General features: G+C 42.2%; 3 protein-coding genes across 11 annotated transcripts in view; 2 read left to right on the forward strand and 1 right to left on the reverse strand.

Moving 5' to 3' along the window:
- The window catches only part of LOC105558936, a 42637-nt gene extending 32051 nt beyond the window's left edge, over positions 1–10586 (forward strand). For 3 of the 6 annotated variants that reach the window (XM_012006884.1, XM_012006886.1, XM_012006888.1), the window contains exons 2-11: positions 6110–6343; positions 6434–6762; positions 6956–7201; positions 7467–7773; positions 8087–8588; positions 8687–8845; positions 8986–9161; positions 9237–9443; positions 9518–9541; positions 9833–10586. In XM_012006884.1, coding sequence (XP_011862274.1) covers positions 6223–6343; positions 6434–6762; positions 6956–7201; positions 7467–7773; positions 8087–8588; positions 8687–8845; positions 8986–9161; positions 9237–9443; positions 9518–9541; positions 9833–9912 — 2151 coding nt within the window. In that variant the 5' untranslated portion in view covers positions 6110–6222 and the 3' untranslated portion in view covers positions 9913–10586. Of the gene's footprint in view, positions 1–6098; positions 6344–6433; positions 6763–6955; positions 7202–7466; positions 7774–8086; positions 8589–8686; positions 8846–8985; positions 9162–9236; positions 9444–9517; positions 9542–9832 lie in introns of all 6 variants that reach the window. The other 3 variants (XM_012006885.1, XM_012006887.1, XM_012006889.1) reach the window with 2 other exon arrangements.
- A 1282-nt stretch (positions 10587–11868) lies between these two features.
- Positions 11869–16211, reverse strand: LOC105558940. Of its 2 annotated transcripts, none has more exons than XM_012006899.1 (5): positions 15995–16211; positions 15284–15382; positions 14923–15084; positions 14618–14855; positions 11869–14441 (listed from the first exon to the last, which is right to left on the reverse strand). In XM_012006899.1, exons 1-5 carry the CDS (start codon positions 16194–16196, stop codon positions 12248–12250), a joined length of 2895 nt encoding a protein of 964 aa, XP_011862289.1. In that variant the 5' UTR covers positions 16197–16211; the 3' UTR covers positions 11869–12247. The 2 variants fall into 2 exon arrangements, with proteins under 2 accessions (XP_011862289.1, XP_011862291.1); XM_012006901.1 differs by lacking the exon at positions 15995–16211 and adding an exon at positions 15457–15920.
- A 1787-nt stretch (positions 16212–17998) lies between these two features.
- Positions 17999–22705, forward strand: LOC105558942 (TBC1 domain family member 19). 3 transcript variants are annotated; one of them, XM_012006902.1, is made up of 12 exons: positions 17999–18097; positions 18192–18542; positions 18826–18948; positions 19449–19656; positions 19728–19815; positions 19904–19964; positions 20046–20276; positions 20353–20427; positions 20509–20743; positions 20807–21008; positions 21936–22122; positions 22474–22705. In XM_012006902.1, the coding sequence occupies exons 2-12, from the start codon at positions 18432–18434 to the stop codon at positions 22540–22542; spliced, it is 1590 nt and encodes a 529-aa protein (XP_011862292.1). In that variant the 5' UTR covers positions 17999–18097; positions 18192–18431; the 3' UTR covers positions 22543–22705. The 3 variants fall into 3 exon arrangements, with proteins under 3 accessions (XP_011862292.1, XP_011862293.1, XP_011862294.1); XM_012006903.1 differs by having other exon boundaries at positions 18289–18542; XM_012006904.1 differs by lacking the exon at positions 22474–22705 and having other exon boundaries at positions 20509–20738; positions 21936–22012.
- Positions 22706–22799: the final 94 nt, after the last annotated feature.

Raw genomic sequence — 22799 nt, forward strand, 5'->3', positions numbered from 1 at the left:
CGCTGCTAAATATCCTCCGTGTCGAACGTACGAAGAATCGAGGAAAATGCTTCGCGGGGTGGACGAACGGTAATTTTCGCGATCGCTCGTGCGTCGCGTTTCCAGGAAACAATCAGAATTTTAATTAGTCGACGAGGTACACCGTTAGTGTTTCGAGGCGCGCGACAACTATTTTTGGAGCGGTTTCGAAACCGTGCACCGTCATCGTGAAATGTCGGATATTCGATGGCTCGCGACGACACGGAGGTTGAATATTGACGTAACCGGAGACCCGTTCTCCGTGACGCAACGTGACAGTCTTGCGGAGGACACCTAGATACCATAAAAAAAAGAATACTCTCTCTACTCGCGCGAGATATATCGCGAGATGTCCTGTTGGCCAAGCACTTCCAAGTGCGTTACTCCAAGCAATCTCTAAAGTCAATCTCTAAAGCGTCGTCTACAATAACCGGCGTAAGCGTGGAGTAAGAAGTAAGAGTAGGAGTAACGTTTTTGACGTAAGCTGTTTACGCCGACTCAATCTACAATACGGTGAAGTAGGTGTTGTAGGCATGCGTGAAAAGGCGTAAGAGTAAAGCCTATCACACAATAGGAAAGCACAGGGAATAGGAATAGGGAATAACACAGGCAACAGAAATAACTAAATTCCAACTTACCAGAAACCGTGCATCGACGCACAATGGAATATGGAATAGGCAATAGGAACAGAATTTCCGACGCGTTGGATTTCTGTTCCCTATTCCCTGTGCCTGACCTACCTGACCAATCACAGTTGAGACTGGGACAGACACGTGGTTTTAAAATGCAGATGATTGGACAGCACGCCTATTGCCAACGAATCATTGTGTCTTGGCATTACATAGATTTCTATTCCCTATTCCTATTCCCTGTGCTTTCCTATTGTGTGATAGGCTTAAGAGTAGGCGTAAGAAATAAAAATAATTCATTTCGCTTACGCTCTTACTCCAGCTCTATTAAACCGGAAGTAGCTCTCTTACGCCTACTCTTACTTCTTACTCCACGCTTACGCCGGTTATTGTAGACGACGCTTAAAAGTCAATCAGTGAAAAAAAACATTATCACTGAAAACAGTTATAAGTGAAGCACTGAATAATTCAGTGGTACACTTACAACTGTGGATATTCACTGTTTTCAGTGATGATCCAGCGATTGACGTTTAGAGAGAGATTGTCTCGGAAATGAAAACGTTAATTAAATTGTTTACACATTAGAAAGATTGATAAACATAAATGAAGTAGACACCGACATTTATTTCTCATAGTAACAAGATACTTTAGAAAAACATCTATTAGATCAAGATAGAAAAAAGGATATCTCGAACGTATTCCATTATCGCGCTTGATGCATACTCGATGACTTCCGTCTATCGCAGTGCGCGATTGAATACAAAGTTGGATTAGATGAATCCCGCCGAGTCATTTATACGCGCCTATTTATAGCCGCGGCAGACCAGAACGCATGTATGGAAAACGCGTGGAAATTCTTATGCATGCAGCTTTTTTTAGCGGCAAATTGCCTCGTAAATTGCGCCGAGGATTGAAACCGCTTGGCGTTGAAGCGAAACAGACGGAGTTTGTGTGCTACCAGTTGATGAGATTAGATCGAGTAATCTCAGTAATCGATGCACGACGTATACGTATGTTGATAAACAAGTCCGACGTCTCGGTAGGGAGACTCGATGCGTGTCTTGCGACATGACATTTACAATTCAGGTTCCATTTTACAACCGCTGTTTGCAGAAGCGGGCGCGGATTTTCGTGTCGGAATCACGTTTACGAGGGGCGAGCACGACAGGCCTCTGCCTCTTTAAAACCGGGCAAAAACATCCGAGGCTTCCGTAACCTGTCGTTAACCCAGTTAGGAATGCCGTCATTCCAGCGCATGGCACGCATCGCCCGCTTTCAGCCCGTTTCGCAATCATTCCAAGACCGACGAACTGATTCCCTAGATAAGAGCCCGGCAATTAATGATCGCAATTGCAATCAATTGCGCCCATAACTCGCGGGATTGAACGGGAAAAAAATGCTGCCGCCTGACCGCGCATCGAGACACGTTCACGCACATACGCCTCTTTTATACGGAAATTAAAAGAGGCCACGAAATCTAGTAAACTCCAACTGAGGCCCGGTTTCACCAACGTTGTTTAAGTTTAAGCTTCATGCGTTCTTTGTCTCTTCCCAACTGTCACTTTAAAAAGAGACAAACATGAGTTAAACTTGTAAGATTAAAGTTAAGCGACGTTTACTAAAATTCTTATGCATTAACTTAGCTCTTAAACAGTTACATAATATCAATATTACAATTTCTTACTCAACAATGAAACTATTACGCGGAACACGTGTTATGTTACATTCAAGTTGTCGAGTGAGAAATTATAATATTGATGTTACGTAACTATTGGTGTTTACTGGGAATGGATTAAGCAACCGACTAACCCGGGTTTTCGCTAACTTTGACCCTAGTTTAATTCATTAGTTTAATTCTAAGGCCCATTTTCACCAAACGTCGCTTAACTTTAATCTTAGCTTAACTCACACTTGTCTCTTTCTAAAGTAACAGTCGGCAAGAGACAAAGAGCGAATTAAATTAAGCTTAAAGTTAAGCGGCGTTGGCGAAACTGGGCCTTGAAAAGAGACAAAGAATGAATTAAACTAAGATTAAAGTTAAGCGACGTTGGTGAAACCGGGCCTAAAGGTCCAGTTTTCAAGTAACGTTGATCGTCATTTCTCTCGTCGAATGGTCGGAAGGTAACGATTCCGGCTAAATTCGACGTAAGATTTTCCCCAACGAGTCCGAGAGGCCGCGGTCCCCTGCGAAAATTCGAGCGTGTCACCTCGCTTCCGCGGTTGCTGACCGCGCGAAATTCCGCAGGGCGGAAGGTGTCGATCGACCGAATGAAGAGCAGGCGGACGTTTAATTGTGAATCGGCGTGGGAGGAGAGACGCGCGGCTGAAAGAACGCGTGAGACAGCTTACGTAGCTCAACTACGTAACCGAGTTTGCCGCTTACACGTAACGACGACAATTACGACGGCGACGTAATCAATCCGGAAAGGACCGGAGGACACACGAAGATAAATTGCGAGACCGCTCTCTCGCTCCCCCTTTTCTCGCCCGGCTCCTCCCGCAATCATTGAATGGACGTGATATCGAATGAGAAATAATGTGACAATCGGAAGGAAAGTACTTTTCGAATGCGAAGGGAAGTTTCGACGAGCGGCAAGATCGAGGAACGAATCGATTTCATAACACCCTGCTCTCGAGAAAAATGCCAGATTTTCGCAAAGAATTTTTAACTCTCGAAAAATTTCCGCCCGACAATTGGAAGATCGCAGCAAATCTTTCTCGACGCGTGTCTCCGCAATTCACTTCGTGACCAGTAGGGGCCAGTATTCATAGTCCGATTTTATATCCAAGACAGCCTCAAGATCGTCTTTAGATACATTCAAGACGGCTTGAAATTTATAAGATCCGACTATAAATACCGGCCTGTACACAATTGATTGCGTAAAAATTCCGAAGGTGGAGTTTTCGCTTTGTGGAGGTCGGCTTTCAATGAAAGTGACACGGTCGCGAGAAAGCAGGGCAGTTTGTTAAAATATAATTAGTGTATCGCACCGGGGCGCGCTCTCGGCGAAAATCGATCGTCACGGCAGGCACGCACGCACTCTCGTCGCGTACATACATACAGGGGGGGGGGGGGGGTGCGTGCGCCTTGAATGCCCCGATTCGCTGCATGGGAAGATTGATACGGCGACACTTCAGAAGTGCGTCCACGTAATCGTACGGGGCGCGCTTGCCTTGGCATAAATTCTCGGCGCGTAAGATACCGTGGCACCTGTGCGCGTTCATTCATGGGTAAGCGTCACGTTCGCACACGTGGGACTTGACGATAGAAACGAACGCCTCTATCCCGAATCACCCTTCCCTACGGAAGTGACGTTTTAGTACCGCGAGTGTCTTCAGTCAGACACTCCGAGTGCCGGGCTGATCTCGGCATTGAACTTGATAGAGCTGACGAAATTTTAACATTTGCTTCTGTCGGTGTCTTTAAATATTTAGTAAAATTACTCGCAATTGGATGAACGACAGAGTAAAGACTTGTTGCTGTTACAAAATGGATAATGGGGTCTTTGCGATAATTTACGCGTCGTCCAGATATGGATGACACAGTGCTAGAAATGTTAAACGATTTCCAAGATTTCATCGCGAACGCTGCGAGGAAAAGAAACGTCGCGTGTAGAATATTAATTGCCGACCTACTGTCTTTCTCGTCGACGACTGAATTACCACCTTTATTAATCCAGGAGAAGGTTTTTCCAATATGATATCTAATAATAAGCGCGAATTCTCGTCGAAGGACGAACCGAAAATGCGTTTCAACAGACGCTTCATTAATTTTATTCATTTATTCAATTATTCAGTGTATTCTTTAGCTTCATCACAATTACATTTTCTTATCTGGATTATGATTACTTTTAACGAATTCTCGTACTTGTACATTTCGGAATATCCATTAGAATCTTATACATACACGGGAGAGAATTTTCTCTTAAAATTTACCATGAAAATCATGCAATCGTGGGACATCATGGCATTTTGAAGACCTTCATGGGGTTTTTTCGAAATTTTGCCATACATTCTATTAGTAAAATGTATAGAGGAAAGTCCTCTATTATGAGTTCCTGCTAAATTAATAGACATCATCTGTTGGCTCCACCATGAATTTATTGCCCTTGGGGTGAAACCTGTTTAGTGGAAAATTGATTGTTGCACCGTGTAATCGTTGCGAAAAACGATTTGTCATTGAATTTGGACGTTGAAAACCTACTATCTCATAATGGAGGACTTTCCTCTACTAAAGCCAACGGCACGCGATACTATTTTTCCTACTGGATTGCTTGCGACAGCTAATCAGAATGCAGAGTTTTCGGTCAGGTGACTAAAGGCTAAATCCTGCTTGGCTCTCGTAAGCAATCCAGAGGGAAAAATAGTATCTCGTGTGCCGTTGGCTCAAGTATAATTACTAGTACATTGTATGGTAAAATTTCAAAAACTCTCATAAAATTCTTAAATTAAAAAATGAAAATTCCAAATTTCATTCGACCACAGCTGGTCACATTTGTTAGTTAATCGGTTAGTGTAGAAAATTTATTGCAAAAAATACCTCAGCCAGGGTGTGAACCTGGACCTCCCTTACTCTCTAGGCGGGCGTCTCACCAATTCGACCACTGAGGCATGTGGCAATATTTGTCGCCATAACAGCATACAGATGACATCCGCGCGTCTGTTTTTCAACTTTACCCGGGCTGAGGTAATATTTTTCGCAATAAATTTTCTGCATTAACCGATTAATTAACAAATGTGGCCGGCCGTGGTCGAATGAAATTTGGAATTTTATTATTATATGTACTGGCAATTTGAAGAAATTGATTTTAAAAAAATTCTCCGTGTGCATATATCGCAAAATAAATAAGACAAGAAAAAGAAGGGGAAGGGGTTATAAGCTCGCATACATCTTCGCATCAGGGGATCGACGAATTCGGCGTACGCTGAACATTTCGCCTCCGAAGCACGTTCGCCGCGGTGCCAACGAAGCCGAGGTGCAAATATGGTACAACGGTTCCATTGTCGTCGCGTTACGAACCACGTGGCGCCGATATATCACATCCGTGCGGATTGCCTTTGATGTCCCGCACGCGCGTGCAGGTGCGATGGCCTTCCTGTCCGATTACACGTGGTCGATTCGCATGACGACCTCCCTCGTTCGGCCCGAGATGCCGTCGTCACCGCGTTGGACGAGTAATTAATTTACGACGACTGTACATCAAGTTTCAATTATAGCAATGACGCAAATTCGATTCTCTATTTCGCAGCTCTGCGTCTAAATTTTTCTCCCTTTTCCTTTTAATTTACAGCGTAGAAAGGGGACAGATTTCTAAATTATTTGTTGAAACGCCGCTTTTTGTGTCAAACTAGCACAAGTCGCTCGCCCTTCACCCCATCGTGTTTGCTCGTAAACATTTATAAATAACTCCATTATTATTAGCGTAATTGTTCCCCTGACGTAACGTTAAGCGCATCCACAGGATGGACGTGCCGCGATGGATATAGGCGGCCAGTCAGCGTAGTAGACGACTGCAGGTCGTCCAGATCGGCCGGCACGCTCGCGATCATCCCCGAGTAAGAGAAATCGGCCGCGATGGCCACGACGGCGTCAACGGAGAAGATGAACCTGGACAAGGATTCTGATCTGCCGAAGAAGAAGCTCATCAACACGAACCTGATATCGCTCAAGTTTCTTCTGTTCATCTTTTTCGGAGGTAAGCAAGTCCGATCGAGTCACATCTTATAACAGTCGTTTCAGTTGGAGCAACCTCGAATTGTCGCGATCTACGACCGTCTCTCTTCAGGTATCGGCTGTCTCTTCCCGTTTCTTCCGCTGCACATGGAGAAGGCGGGACTGAGCATCGAGAACGTCAGGTTCGTGTCGATGATCTCGCCGGCGATAGCGATACTAGGGCCGCTAATAGCAGGACCGATCGCCGACAAGCTCGCCGCCCGCCAGAGCAAAAATGACAAATCGTCGACCGGTCGCTACCTCCGCGTGATGATCGCCGTCGCCTGCATCTTCTCGGCGTTCTTCTACGCGCTGCTGATGCTGGTGCCCACGGTGGACTGCTCGCTACCGTCCGGGAAGGGTCCGGATCTTAAATTCAACTGCGATCGGCACGGAGCGATTGTGCGTTTACCATGAATAAAGAGTAAAAGAAAGATTGAGAGATGAATGGAAAAAAATATCTGAAAAACGTTTCAATTATAACAATATTAGATCAATAGAATTCAAGCGTGACGATATTAGAATCAATAGAAATATCTAAGTTCCATGCGAATGTATTACTCTTTTCTCACTGAATCGTGTCAACTTGTACCAGGTGCGGCAAGAGAGATGTGAGAACCGTTTCGGCTGCCATCGCTGGGTCGACGATGACAGCGGTGTGGGTGCTATGCTGCTGAAAAATTGCGTCTACGCCTGCTACCCGATCGGCTGGCGACGGTGGCACCCGGAGCTGACCGCGCGCACGACGACGTTCCGGAATAACGCCGACGTTGAGGCAGACCTCTTCGACGGCAGTGGCGAGACCACCGTGGCGCCATTGGACAGTGAACTCTACGCGCAGGTAAAGAAAAACTATCATGTAAGACGTGATAATTTAACAATTAATTTGATTTATATTAAAAGTAAAACAATCGATCAAACATTCTTGCTATTAATTTGTAACGTTTTATTATTTTGCGCTAATTAATATAAAAATGAGAAATTTTGTTTTGTTTATGGTAATTTCAAGGGAATATTTCTGCAATAACTAGAAGTTTAATATGTCGGTGATTAGATTATTAGTTCGTCAAGTACGGATGTAATTACACAAGTATTTATCCCTGCAGGAGACTCGTGACGAGACGAAAAAAGCCCGTCGTTACGTCATGATAGAGAACGAGCCGCCGCATCTGTGCTTCAAGGACGAGAACGACAACGTTGTCTGTCACGTTTACACAGAGTACTCGGGCACGCTACCAGTGAACGGTAGCCTCGGTCAGGCATTGAATCCCGAAAACGAGGACGAATGGTGCGCGTATCCCGTGGCCGAGTATTTCGCCTGTCGCATACCGTCCGAGCTGGAAGTTAAGATGGTCCCGTTCAATAAGACTTGCTCCATAGAATGCGACCTGGTCAATCCGTACACCCTCCCGGGTAACAACTTGTAGAACTAGAATTAAATATTAAGCTTCGTGCGAAATCTCCTAAAATTAAGGATTAAGTGATTAGAAACGCGTATTTAAAAGTATTCTTGGAATCGGCTCCTCTTCAATAATCACGTTCTGACACTTATTTTACACGATAGCGACAGCTTTTGCTTGCCGAGCTAAAAACTTGGAAAATCTCTAAACGTTATATATATCATCTTCATTCGCTCCATTCGATTTTATCCGCGCTGACGGCGGAGAAACAGAATATCTTCCTTCCGGTATGTGATAATAATATGATGATAATGTCGGCGTTTCAGGCGGCGTGCTGGTGGAAAGCCAATGCCAGCGTACCGGAGATTGGACGGAAGCGGCGTTCTGGATGTATTTGTTCGTGCGCTCGGTCGCGGATATTTTCCCGACGACCGCCGTCGCCCTGATCGACGCGGCGGTGGTGATCGCGACCAGGGAGACGTCGTGCGGTCGCGGCGACGTGGGACGCCAGTTGGCCTTCGGCTCCCTTGGTTTCGCCCTGCTGGGACCGCTGACTGGCTATCTGAGCGTTCTGACGAGCGGCATCGGGCCGGCTTACTGGCTGCCGCTCGTCCTGCACGCAGCGTTAATGATCCTCGCGGCTATCGTCGCTCTGTCGGCGGACGGCATGCCGCTCAGTCCGCCGGAATGGTGGTGGCACACGAGAAGCGGCATGCTGGCCCTGCCGATGAGCGCCGTCAAGAGATACGGCAGCGAGACCGCCGCTCTATTCTTCGTCCTGCTAGTCATGGGGACCTTTTGGGGCGCGATGGACAGCTACCTACCTTTGTACGAATTTAATTAAATAGACTATGCCTATTGTAGAAATAATTTAATAACGTATGCGTGGTATTAGGAATTCTTTTATATGCTTCTCTTTGACATAGGCATCTGCTATTGCTGGGGGGCGATGAACTTTCCATCGGTGTCGCTATGACGGTCGGAGCGGTACCTGCGTTCCTGTTCCTCTGGAAATCCGAGCATCTTGTAGATTACTGCGGACACAGTAACCTTCTCATCACTGCCTTCACGGTGTACATAATCAGGTAGGTAAGTTTTTTCTAATCTAATAATCGCGTGATAGGTGTCAGTCCGAGAGGAGATCATACCGCTAAGTTTACGTCAGTTATTTTCGTTCGTTTTTAAAAAAGTATTGAAAATTGATACGATTGATACATTTGACCAGGTACACCGTACTGAGTTTCGTATCTGAGCCTTGGTGGTCCCTAATCTCTGAAGCTTTAGAAGTATTCACCCTAGGAATAATGTGGGTTACTGCCATTCTCTACCTGAGACACTTGGTACCGCGTCATTTGACTGTGACTGCCCAAGCGCTGCCTGTGATAGCTCACTTTTGCGTCGGTACGTACCCAAGTTAAATGTTTGTAACTGAACGGCCAGGATTGAATTATCGATTTCTCTATCGGACGCCCACAGGTCGGTGTCTCGGAGCCGTAATCGGCGCTTATATCAATTTCGGCGACAAGGACATAGTGGAGTCGCTGAGATTCGTGTTTCGTTGTATGGCGGTAGCGGCGGCCATCGTTGCCGGCCTGTATTTCGTCTTGTATCATGGTCTACTGAAGCCGAGATGTCATGCACATACCATCCAGGGTCCACGTCAACCACCCACAATCGTGCAAGGTAGATACTTTAATGCGCGCATACGCTCCAAGTCCTCGCAACTCCTCACTAACTTTGACTTTTGGCTTTACAAGCTGCCATAAGAGATTACGAACTGAGTAAGTGATTGAACAGGCTCGAGATTTTCTATTTCAGGTTCTTCGAAGCACATATGTAACTTATGTGTGTGTGTGTTACCTAACAATGTCTACGCGGAAATCTTCAGAACTGGCTTTTCTGGTTTCCACGATGAACTCTGAAATCCATCACGATCTGAAAAGATCAGTTCTGCGTATTTCCTCGAGAGCTTCCTCCCCCCTTCTGCATGCATCACGGAGAAACTGTGTTGTTTCTGAACGCGCGCTATGTTTATAATTTTCATCGTTTTCATAATTTTTTTGCAAATGTAGCGATGAACGGAAATGGAAATTACACGCCGCTGAGAGTGTACCATAATGGAATGGGCAAAAAGGGTCAATTTCGATACTGAGATGTTACATGCAAACGAATGAAGAGTTCCAGGAACAACACTGCAACAATGATTCTACAATGCAACGTTTAAGTGTCATCAGCGACGAAGTGCCGACGATGTGTGCTCTCGTATTTTACGTTGCATCGCATTTATCGTTAATTTGTTAATTTAAGTTGACTCGATATTATCGTTTCTGTTTCTTAACATTATTATTTAAATGAACCATTATCACAAAGACTACTACTTGCTCAAGCACGTTCTACGAGCTATATCATCAGTTTCTATATTTGTAACATAAAAGTGTACCAACGACAGTGAGCAACATAATGCGAATCTTTCGTGCATCGCGGTAATAAAGAGAGAGATAAGAAAACCTTTTTTATGTACAAAACGTCCACGAAAAGTTACAAATGTCTAATATTTAATTTTATATATAAAATTTATTTATTTTTTTTTAAATACAATTGCTACGTTCGTAAAACTCTTGAGATATGTACAATTAAAAAATGGACAGTTTCCTTTGATAAAACCATTAACAGCGAGACTTACATGCGTCTTCACATGTAATATAAATCGAATAAGTATCAATAAAAGTAAAATGTCTGTTTGACTGGACAAATGTTACGTTTCTGTGAATTGATATATATGTATACAAGAAAAATGAAATAAAAATACGTTGGAGAGAAACGTTACAATTGTCGTTATTTTGCAAGAAACAATTACGCCACACTGACTGTTTACATTAAGTTTATTTAGGCAGTGTTAAGCAGAATTTCAACGAAGTTGAAATATTAATAGCCGCTGACTTACGTTTAATCGCGAGACTTACGCTTTATAAATGAATAGTAAATCTAAAGTAGGCTAGCATGTATGTGTGTAACATATAAAACAATTTATTTCGTACACTTTTCTTCCCTTTCTCTCACATCATTTTAATGTATATACGCCTATAGGTTGCAATTACAAGTATTAGTAAGTATAAGAGATACGACGTATTTTTGTATTTATTATGTAACATGTACATGACAATGACAAAACTAATAGAGAAGTATTGATCCGTCATTCAACGGTTCATTACACAACGCAACGCATCGGGATAATATACTATAAGAAAAAGCGTAACGTCGTATTTGTATGCATAATTTCTTTACACGGAGCACAATGCTCTTATATACAAGTTTATGTAAATTCCATAATTGCGTAGTACAAACCACATATTTATAAATAACGCCAAATTAAAATCTTCAATTTTTGCTCTTTACTAGTTAGAGATAAGTATTTTTCCTTTCAAAAGACAAAAGAATATTTCATGATTAGTTTTACGTGAAACTTTGTGCTCTTTGGGGATGGAAGAGAGAATAAACAGTTATTAATTATCTTTTACGTTGCATATTTTTCCTGTCTGCAATGTGAAAACAGATTAATTTGGCATGTTCGATTCGTGAAAAAAATAGTCTTGCTGTATTTTTAACGAGATAGTTTTCGAAATTATTACTCATACAAAATATTTCGTGTATATTAACTATTATCGGGATAATAAAGATATTAAACAAATAAAAATATTAATAAAAATAATTATATATATTCTAATTACTAATATATATTATCATATACATAATAATATATATTATTGAGATGTACAGATTAGTTTTGAGTAGAAAGATTTTTAATCTGCCGAATAAAAAAAAATTAATGATAAATAACGTTGCTTTCATTAGAGAATGCAACTTATCAAATTAATGACATTTAATTTATCTTTTTAAATTTATATATTTCTTCGAATTTCCCACCCATTCTGATTTCATCTTTTAATTGCAAAATTCTTTTCAGAAAATTTATGTTGCTAACAAATCTTTATTTATTAATAGAAATATAAATTGTCATGAAAATCGATTAAAATAATTTGGTCACTGAATAGTGAAAATTTGTAGAAAATCAGGGAAATGTATGTGCATTTTTATAAATCTAATGAAGTTTCAAGAAAAATCATATTGTTTATTGCTAATTCCCTAACTAGATACAATTTTGAGATGTTATTTCCTAATTGTAAGGTATTTGTCAAAGCGAATTCTCGACAAAGTTGCCTATATGTTCAGAAGATATATTATATATATGCATATTTTAAATAAACAGAAAAGAACAGGCTTTTTTTTAAAACAAGCTTTTCTATTCTTCATATCGGTTCTTCTTAAAATCTAGAAATGAACTGTACAACTTTTTTATAATAAATTATTTCTGTGGAACTTTTTCGAAAAAGATGAAAATTCCAAATCAAAATGTATCTTGATTCATAATTAATTGGATTATAAGAGTATTTAACCAAAAACAATACATTTATAAACAATTTCTTTCATTAATTATCGATAATAGTACAATCTTCCTCACTTCCCACGGGATTAATTATGTCCATGTTTATTATGTTATCGTTTTCAGTTTTAGTATTATCTGACGTTGTCGTTTCTTCGTCCAGTGTCTCTGCACAAGTCTTTTGCGATTCTGTTTGTTGCAGTTTGCCGTCAAGTTGCATACTCATTTCTAGTTTTTCAGTATCGGAATTATTAACAATTTCTTCATTATTCTTAACCAGTGTATTATTTTCATCATCTTTGGTCACCAAATCGATATCACTCAAATTTTCTTCTTGGCAATTTTCCAATTGATCAGAAGACGCCATAGATAAATCAACATCTTGAAGCAAATCCGAAATAAATGATGGATCCGTTTGTACCACTTCTTGAAGTGACATTTCATCTGAGTCTACCCCTCTCATATTTTCTGCCTCTTGGTCTTCATCCTTAATCCGCTGCAAATAAAAGATAAATTGTTCCTCATATTTGCCAAAATTCTTGTCGGACTCTATCGGCAAATTCGAAGCACTCTCGTCCGCCTCTCGATTCTGATCAGTTGTCACTACAGAATAACCGATAGAGTCCTCATAATCCCTTAAGACCGTGTCGTACACCTGAATCGCCTTGTCCATAGTCAAGTGCACATTATCGTCACCAACACTACGATGCACAACATTTGCCTTACGAAGTAACAAATTCTTAATAATATCACTATCTTTAATTAAATCCGACGGCTCCCTAATCTGATTTTCGCAGTCCTCGGATTCAGTGTCAGAATCGTTGACACAAATCATATCTAAAGGAATATCTACATTTTCCTGGGACACTGATGCATTCTCGTCGATCGAAGGTGACGCCTTAGTTTCCGTCTCCCAAGATCTACTCCACCCAATGTATTGGCGTACTATCCTATCGTTAATCTGCACTAACTGAAAGACCGTGCCACGCATAGTGCAATGAAACTGCTTGATTATTTGCTCAGCCTCTTCTTTAATGTCCTTGATCGCATTGCTTAAGTTAAATAAATTGTACATCTTTCCCTTCGTGTCACTTAAAACTTTGTCGAGTTCTTGGCTGTGTGGCAACATTATTTCTTTGAAGGACCTGTCCTTTTCTTCAGTCACGCAAACCTCTCTCAAGGGTTGTTCCTCCCTCACGACATCATCATCACTGTTTTCCCAGGTGAGAGCAACAGGTACAACTCTATTGGCAGTTGTACTAACGTTCATACTGTTGCCTCCGTTGGTCGTCGAATTATTTTGCAACACGACATTCGGTTCATCATCGGAATCACTGTCAAGCTCGATTATATTAGGAGTAATATCGACTTCTTTCGGTTTAGGAAGAAGAAATACGGGTCTCCCGAGCTTGTCCACTGGATTAGGTATGGACACCATCGTATTTGGCGTAGATTGAAGCAGCTGCGGCGACTGATACGAGCTCGTCGGTTGCGACTGGTACGAGCTCGTCGGTTGTGGCTGGTACGAGCTCGTTGGTTGCGGCTGGTACGAGCTCGTCGGTTGCGGCTGGTACGAAGTCGTCTGTTGCGCTTGATACGAATTCTGTAGAGATTGATACGGCGTCAATTGTGTTGACTGCGACTGCGACTGCGACTGCGACTGCGACTGCGACTGCGGCTGAGGCTGCGGCGGAAGAATGATTCGAGTAGTGGAGCTCATCGGAACAGGCGTTTGAATGTAAGTGGCGGATCCGGACGTGTTGACGAAAGATGTGCGATACAAGGGAGGCGGGTGCTGCTGCGGCAACACGCTGGGGTCGAATCTCGATGGTAACTGGGTATTCGATTTTGTCACGCTGGACGATGGGAGACTGATATCTTTCGGATTCCTGGGTGAATTCTCACGGTTGACCGCGGAGTTCGACGGTTCATTAAAACATTGACCTCTCGGGAACGCCACCGGGCGCGGTCTGATGGGAATCGGCGATTTATAGGACTGCACCCTCGTGCCGTTCGTAGCAGGCTGGACGACCGCTTTGTACCTTTTCAGCGGCTTACGTTTCACATATGACGTTACCCCCCCATTTGCCTTAGGCGTGTACGTCTCGTCTTCCTCCTCGGAATTGGAGTCGGGTCTTCGCCGCTTACGCTTGCTTCTGCGCGGGCAACACTGTGATTCGTCCAAATTCATCTTCTGTTCGATCTCTTCGGCGCTCATTTTCTTGTCGTGCGCGAGTATCCTAAAATACACCGTATAATCAAGTACAAATGCCGATGCAAGTTCATAATGGAGTGATAAAATTCATGGATTTTCATAATGAAGTGATAAAATTCGATCGATACGTTCTTGTCATTTACGTCGGTGCAATACCTTGTCACTATTCTGCTATACTTTAGGCAATACTTTACACAATACCTTGTCACTGTTTGTACGTGCTGAAGCAAGGCCCAGCACACAGCCCTCAAGCTATACAAATCATTCGGTTTGCATACAAAGCACTTCCACTTTTCGTCCGCTTCAATCTTCTTTCTCACCAGAGATGTGAAATTTCTCCGTATACATTTGTTACAAAATGTATTGCTGCAGTACGAGCAACAGTATAAATTGCCACCGTTGGCGCACCATCTGCAGAACATATCTGTAGCATCATCGCCTGAAATCAAAATGCAGACTGGGATACCTGAGAAAATGTCGCGCATGATACATAAACGTCACGTTACCCTGTTCGAACCGGCCATCTCCATAGAACTCATAACAGCTTGAGCACAATAACGTACGGATTACAGGATGTTCAAACATATTGTGAGCTTGAGCTGGAGCGGAGCCAATGTGCACATCGCATGCTGTACAGTGAAGTCTACGAAATCGTACAGACGCGATATCTAAAAACGAAATCACGACGTTTACTCACAACTCTCTCGGCTTTGAGAGAAGCGGTCTCGGTCGCCCGTAATTTGTATCCTTCGTGACAAACCTCCGGCAATTACAGCACAATTAGAAAGCAAGATTAAACTATAAAACTAAACTAGCAACTACTCGTTACAAGGCAAGGCAATATGGAGTTTTGTCAAGTGAGCTGACCGTTGCCAAGCATTATCTTGTAGTAATTGCTCTCATCCTGAGAGATAGCTGAGGTAGCGGTGCTACTTGCATTGGACGCCTGGTCTTGTCCTGGTGTTACTGGAAGAAAAAAAACCACCGTGAGTTTCCAGCCCTGGGCTTTATATCTCGAAGAGTTACATGGCACGTGTTACATTTATGCTTTCTCGCTGTATCCGTTGTGGAAAACTTGGGGGTAAGCGTACCAGTAGTCGACACCTGTCACTTTAGTTTAAAAAGCTAAGACGTAAGAACAGAATATGGACAAACTTACGCTGGAGTGTTTGTCCTTTCGAGTGAAGCATGGTTCAAATCCTGTCTTTACATCTTATTTTTTTAAACAAAAATGTCAACTCTCAGTACACTTACCGTATATGTATATATATACGGTAAGTGTACTTATATATAAATCTATTAAGTTTTTTTTTTAATAATCACATAGGGCAGAGTGTCTTTAAATCCGGAAACACCGACGCTTCTGGTACTTCTCTTAAACTACTTTGCCTCTCTCTTTCCCTTAAAGAGATACACGCAGGGTAAGGGCTTGGCTCGATCCTAGGGTCCTGTCGCTTTTCTACGGCCGCGTGAACAACCGTAAGAGCAGATAGGTAGGTTAAGGCAGTCGCTCGACAAAATCGCTCTCCGGAACATGGGTTCCGGAACATTGTCGGCGCGCCGCCGCCGCTTGCTCACCGTTCTCCTTGACGTCCGTCTCCTCCTTCACCTGCACCTCGAGCATGCTCGAGATATCCATGGCGTCCGAACGCGGTATCGTTGGCTCGCACAGCAGGAACGCACCTTTCAAAACAACACCGGGCCTACTTCGCCGCCATTTTCTGACGGAAGAGCATGACCGACCCCGGAGTAGCCGCGAGGCCCGCAAGTCGACTAACATAGCTGGGTCGCATTTTGAAGCAGCAGGTCCCCGCGAAACGTTTCTCGTGCTGGAAGAGAAATACCTGCTCGAAGTAGCAGAAAAAATTAGACAGAGATAGAGAGAGAAAGAGGAAAGAAAGGACAATTGATAGCGGCAGTCTCTCAAGCGCGGAAACGTTTTCGTACGGACTGGATTCTTTTGATTTTTTTTTTGCGGCTTCGACCAGACTCCGATTACTCAAGCGGCAATTGGTTCAACCGACAGTAACGGTTCTTTTTAGCCGGGCACTATTATGGAATTTTTCGGAATGGATTTCGATCGAAAATATCCTGTTTTTCCTAGAGAACGCAATAGAAATCTAGGAAACGATTGCACGATCTCGATGGGAATTTTTTTATTTCGAAAATTTCTATAATCCCGAACTGGTGCAATCAGCTCAGGCAAAAGAAACGGGGCCCATTTGCTCAGGACCAAAATTTTCAACTGCATGTACCTACAAATTCGTGGTCGGAATGTTATTCCGACATTTCCAACAACTATTGATATCGTTACGAGTAGAGTCCTAAATAATAAAAGAAGCGCAATCATTACCCCCTCCATGCTCCTCATGGTCGACATGTTGGGACAGCAGCTGAAACAGTACAGCATAGTGCAACAGAGTACAGCTAAACTAGAACAGGTTATGGTGCGATATAACTCTAAACTACGCAATATGTACACCTAAGATGTATCAAAGTCTCAGGGATATCTAAAATATGTTTTCTTTTAGGAAATAACATTACAAATATACCTCTTTCTTATTTACGCTTAGTTTGCACACAGGATTCACTATGGGGCTTAACATGGTCAGCCAATCAGCAAGCGAGACGCCGATTGGCAGAACCAATGAACTGATAGAATTATATAACCGTACTGGAAGGAGCACTGTCTACCCCCTCCATAGGATCGAGCGGTCAGAGAGAGATACCCATACAGCACCAAGCACAAACACAGCACAAGCACAGCACAAGCACAGCACAAACATTTCAGAAACATTGCAACATTGCAACAATGTTTTCTGAAATGCTTCTGAAAGCTTCGGTGCTGTATGGGTAGTTACAACTTAACTACCCATACAGCAACAACGTTAAATTGCGATCATGTTGTCTCTTTTTAACGTCTCTTTTAACTACCGTGGCTGAAAACATTGGTTCAGATTTGTATGTACACGTGTGCTCCTGTGTCCAGGCAATGGGCACTAGTGGGCACACTATTTACGAACTGTTTAGGTTTATTTTCTGTTCCTGCACTGGTGGACTAGTGCAGTAAGCTAGAATGAGAAAAAAATATGCTTGTCTCACTCTAATTTATTGCAACTAGTTCACCAGTTTAGGAGCAGAAAACAAGCCTTTGTAGAATTAATATACTGAACATTAGAAGAGAGAAAAAACCAGAGAGGCTACGTGTAATGCGCAACGAAAGAAAATACAAGATATTAGTATAAGAATTGTGTTAGGTATGTAATCGTAACCCAAAAATATTTATATCTCATCTTAAGAATTTAATCAATGTGGATTTAGTATTTTTCCATTTCAAATAATTCAATCTGAAGTAATGAAATAACATACAAGTTAACGCTGAGAAACTGATAACATATCTTAATGTATTTCTTGTATATGTATAATATTATAAAATGCCATTTTGAACTTTTCTTAACGCCTTTGATATAAAATATAGTCTTAATATGGTATACAGAACTATACAATATAAAGTTGTTAATTCTAACATTATAAATATTCTTTGTTAATAGCGATCGTGGTGCAGAGGATTGTGCGCTGGTCTGGTAATCCGAAGACCCGGTGTCAAAACCAAACAAAACATTGTTGGTTTTCGTTCGATCGCCACATATAGTGAAATGGATAGAGAGAGGCGTTATACAGGTAAGAGGTTTGGGCACGTTCCTTCAAAAACGCCTTGTAACCCTAAGGGGAATCAATAAAATGTATTTACAAATATTCTTTGTTGATTAACCAGGTAATCGAAGAGACGCATTTTGCTCTGATTATAGTGATAGCGAGTTTTTATTTATCATGTGAAGATTTATCATCTAAGGGTGAAGGGCAACTTCCAGATTTTATTTTATGGGCGCCGAGTACTCCGGAGTCCGGCTTTGTGCGCGTTGCTCCGGCGACCGCGTCTGTTTAAAAATGGCGCGGCTATTCAATTTCGCCCGTGAGTAAACGCGAGCTCGCGGGTGACAATCTCGCGGGAAGAATGGAAGAGAGAACCGCGGAGAGCGCGAACTCGCGCGACAAAACGGCGCGGAAGCTCGCCGACGACATACAGAGCATGTCGAATTACAGGGCGCTATACAGCGAGATACAGGTGCGTGGCCCCATACTCGTCGAACGCCGAGCGTTGTCGACGTCCGGTAAACACCAGCTAACACCTACACGAAGGCCTGTGTCCACGATGCTTGGAACTTGGACCAACATTAATATTAACATTAATATTGTAATTTTCTCCTCAACGATGTGACTGTTACGTACAACATGTGTTACATTTTATATTGTCGAGTGGGAAATTATAATAGATCTATTGATGTTACGTAACTGTTAGCCAGTGTTTTCTGGGAGGCGGAGAGGCATCGCATTCTGTCTGTTTGCAGAGGCTCGTTGCGTCGCCCGCCGTGGACCGGCACGATTTCAAGAACTCGCTGATTACGGCACTCAGGGATAACGGGCTGGAGACGGAAATCCGGAATACGGTGTTTCACTGGGCGCGATCGCGGGTATTCCTCCAATCAATGAACCCCTCGACGGAAATATTTTGCTGAAAGTACACAGAGAAAAAGAATACTCTTCTTTTGAAAATATGCTTGGTTTCAACGTGAAAATCTTGAAATGAGATTATATTGCGTTAAAGGAAGAAAAACTTACTGAAATGAAGCAATTTTATGTTTTATTCATTAAAACGCTCGTTGAATGTATAAACGAATATCAAATCAAGGGGCCAGCAACAACGAGCCAAATAGAATGCTTTCATAACACGATTATTAACGTAAAATAAATGAATGAAATTATGAAACTGGATTTAACTAAAAACTACGTTACTTTTTAATAAGAAATTTTTAAAATGGTTTTTTTACTGAGTTTTAACTAAAGTATCAATGATTAGTGCAGGTTTGAGAGATGTTGAAATACATTTCAGCAAAATTACGGTAAAACATTTCCCTCAGGATTTCCTCAATTATAAAAGTCCGCTTAGATGGATCTCTTTTCTTCTCTCTAGGGTTCGTTACATTCCCGATCAGTCTCACACATACAGACAGCCGATCTGAGCTACCTGAAAAAGACTCAAATTCAATGGGAACGGCGTATACAAAAATCATTGAACTCGACATGCAGCGAATTGAACATCCCGCTGGCTCGTATAAGGCCTACCACCGACAGGGACGAGCTGGCCGAAAAGTGGAATGAGTTGAGCACTTATGACATCGGTAAATGTTATAGCAAATTCAAAGATGCAAGGTGCAAGTTCTTGGGACCATTTATAAGATATGACTTTCAGATCTGTCGCAATACCGACCGTTATATGCGCCGAAGGACTTCCTGGATGTGCTGTTCTCCATACGCGATCCGTCATTCAAAAAGCAACCGTGCGTAATTACAGATTCGTATAGAAACCGCGGTTTTATTTATGAATAAAAACGTATCTGCATCGAGTTTTCATTTAAAACGTTTCAGGGACGAATTAAATTGGGACTTCAGTCACATACAAATCAGTGTAAAAACGCTCGCGCAATTGGTACGAATTCTATCGAGTTGCCTCTATAATTTATAATTTTACGTATTTACACACATGTGTATAGAAAATTTCTTTGCGCAGAGACATATGTATTCAGAGTTAGTACAGGGAATGCCATTGCTGGGAGTGAATCCCGACATGCCGGCCACGGAAAACTTCCCAAATTTGGAAGCTGAACGAACGCACATTGGCGAGAAGGTACTGCACTCGAATCACGCTCCGATTGCTCAAGAGTTTCTCAAAAGAGGATCTCCCCGTGCGTTGCGCGGACGTATTTGGTCGCTCGTTCTCGGATCTGTTATCAAAGATAATGTACGATTGATATATCTCTGTCAAACGGAAGATCGATGCTTCCGGTTATCAGTACAGATTAATTTCTTTCTTTTAGGATATAGAATATTACGAGGAATTGAAAAATATGGTTTTGCAATACGATATTGTAGTAGACAAGCTGATAATAATGGTAATTTGTATACTCTTTAAATCACATTGGTTTTTTTTAAAGAAACAAAATAAAACTTGCGCGCGGATAACCATCTTGCAGGATGTACAATTAACAGCGAGAAACGACGATCAATACTTCGTATTCGAGGACGTTCTGTATAAGACAATGTTGTGCTTCTCGAGGGACTCCGAGATACTCGCGCCAGTGACGACCGACAGGAGTGCTGGGGGTCAAGTGATCCACGCGGTTTTGCAGGGCAAACCGGCGACGCTGGAAAACACCCTGGTCTTTCCGCCGAGCGGCGTCATTCCGTTTCACGGATTTACAATGTATGGTAAGGAGTTCGCGAAGGACACGGCATACGCTCCTTGAATCTAATTAATTATTTTCACGCCAGCCACGCCGTTTTGTTATTTATACGACGATCCCTGCGCCATGTATTACACTTTCCGCGCGTTCTACTTGAGATACTGGTTTCGCCTGCACACCGTCTCGAGCCACGAGCAAGGCATAGTCGCCCTCTGCTTGCTCTTCGAACGGTTACTGCAGTGCCACGAACCGCAGCTGTGGGCCCATTTTAAAAATATACACATTCAACCGTGAGTTTGTCTCTTCGGTCTATATTCTGAAGCCTCTTTTATTGCTAAAAGTGCCACTAAAATTGGTTTTGAAGGATTCCTCCCAGATAGCAATGCATGTCTAAAAGACGTCACAAAGATACCCTAGAGCACAGTGTATTGGCCAGTATTTCCCAATGTAAAGCCAATATTGACCGTGAAATAAATGCCAATAACGCACAACAACAATTACATAACGTTAGATTTTTTATATAGGAAATGCTTTGGCCAAAATTTAGCAATATGATATGAATATTAGTTTAATATTGGGGGGCGAGTGTGGCGCAGATAAATGTGGGCTGCTTAGTAAACAAATGAACGAAAAGATCCGAGTTCAAATCCATCGCTTTTTTCGGAATCTCCCGAAGGGAAGTGGCAACCACCGAGAGTACCTTGCCACATATACCCCTTCAGGCGTATAGCCATTTCAGATGGGAGGTCTCCTTCGACAAGATTAGCAGCCTGCCGAAGATAAAGTAAAACCAAATACTCAAAATACCAGAACGAACTGAATAAAACAGGCTTTAAGCCTAATACACGAGGAAGAAGAAGGTTTAATAATGATTTAATATTGATATAATATTAGACCAATATTGCTAAATAAGAGGAGGCGTCCATCTTACAATGTTGGACCAATGTTGGGAATATTAGATTTACATATTTTCCAATATTGCGCCAATATATTGTGCTACTAGGGTATCCTTAAGACACTTTTTAGAGTGCATGTCTAAAAGACAACTTAATGCCGTCTCAAAGATGTCTTTTAGACACGCATACTATCTGGGTTATTGGCTGAAAGGATCTTTTACGGGCGCTTGTAGCGATAAAAGGGGATTCCGTATATACGGGCCTTTCTCTTCCTACGTTATTCGTGCGATCCGTCGATTTAAACGCGCGTGCGTTTTTCAGCATAAGAATAGTTTTCAAGTGGCTCATGAGAGGCTTCAGTGGCCACTTGCCGCCCGAACAACTGTTGTATCTTTGGGATCTGGTTCTCGGCTATGACTCTCTGGAGATTATTCCATTGCTAGCGGTGACGATCTTGAGTTTTCGGAAAGAAAATTTACTGCAAGTCAACACCCAGCAGAATGTGGAGGTACAGAATGACGCTACCATGTATTACATGCAATCGTATACATTTATATAGCCGGTACTCATAGTCCGTTCTTATATTTAAGATCATCTTAAGTATACTCTTAATATGTTGTTAACCAATCACAGAGCCGTATTAGCCTCAACACGTAAGATGATTTTGAAATAAGAATCTTAATTCTATGAATATCGGCCTATATCTCAGAAAATAAGGAAAAAATAAGATAAGGGCTCTCGACCCTTACGGAAAAAAAACACTCAAGTTTTGAGTGTTAACACTCAAAATTAAAATACATTTATCACAGTAGCGAAAATTATACATATTTAGTATCTATGTGTATTCTTCTATTTCCAGGCTGTGCTGGCGGATTTATCCTCGTTGAAAGTAATGCCTTTGCTGCAGCTGGCTCTTTTAAAAGAATAATTCTCGCGTGAAGGCGAAACTTGTAAAATGCTTTTCTAGCTCCGCGTCACTCCCTTCGATCCCGCATATCCTGTTTCCGTAACGTCTCTTAAAAAATATATCGATATCGAAAACCAGGTACGCCGCGTGTTGAACAAATAAACGTAAATAAGGTTTAAACACAGACACGCAATTTCGAAATCCATATCCGAGAAGCGGCAGTGCGAACGTGAGGAAAGTAATCGCCGATATATCTACGAGAGAAGCCTCGAACAATG

Source organism: Vollenhovia emeryi, unplaced genomic scaffold (genome assembly GCF_000949405.1).
Source record: "Vollenhovia emeryi isolate VEMERY1.0 unplaced genomic scaffold, V.emery_V1.0 DF939303.1, whole genome shotgun sequence".
Taxonomy (NCBI): domain Eukaryota; kingdom Metazoa; phylum Arthropoda; class Insecta; order Hymenoptera; family Formicidae; genus Vollenhovia; species Vollenhovia emeryi.

What these genes read in the sequence shown, in the direction of transcription:
- LOC105558940 (XM_012006899.1), bottom strand. Translation starts at nt 16,196, where the DNA reads ATGTTAGTCGACTTGCGGGCCTCGCGGCTACTCCGGGGTCGGTCATGC. An exon ending in CAAGATAATGCTTGGCAACG is followed by an intron (nt 15,085 to 15,283) that starts GTCAGCTCACTT and finishes TTTCGTTTTTAG; the next exon opens with ATATCGCGTCTGTACGATTT. An exon ending in CACGTACAAACAGTGACAAG is followed by an intron (nt 14,442 to 14,617) that starts GTATTGTGTAAA and finishes GGTGTATTTTAG; the next exon opens with GATACTCGCGCACGACAAGA.
- LOC105558942 (XM_012006902.1), top strand. Translation starts at nt 18,432, where the DNA reads ATGGAAGAGAGAACCGCGGAGAGCGCGAACTCGCGCGACAAAACGGCG. An exon ending in GATCTGTTATCAAAGATAAT is followed by an intron (nt 20,277 to 20,352) that starts GTACGATTGATA and finishes TCTTTCTTTTAG; the next exon opens with GATATAGAATATTACGAGGA. An exon ending in AAAAATATACACATTCAACC is followed by an intron (nt 21,009 to 21,935) that starts GTGAGTTTGTCT and finishes TGCGTTTTTCAG; the next exon opens with CATAAGAATAGTTTTCAAGT.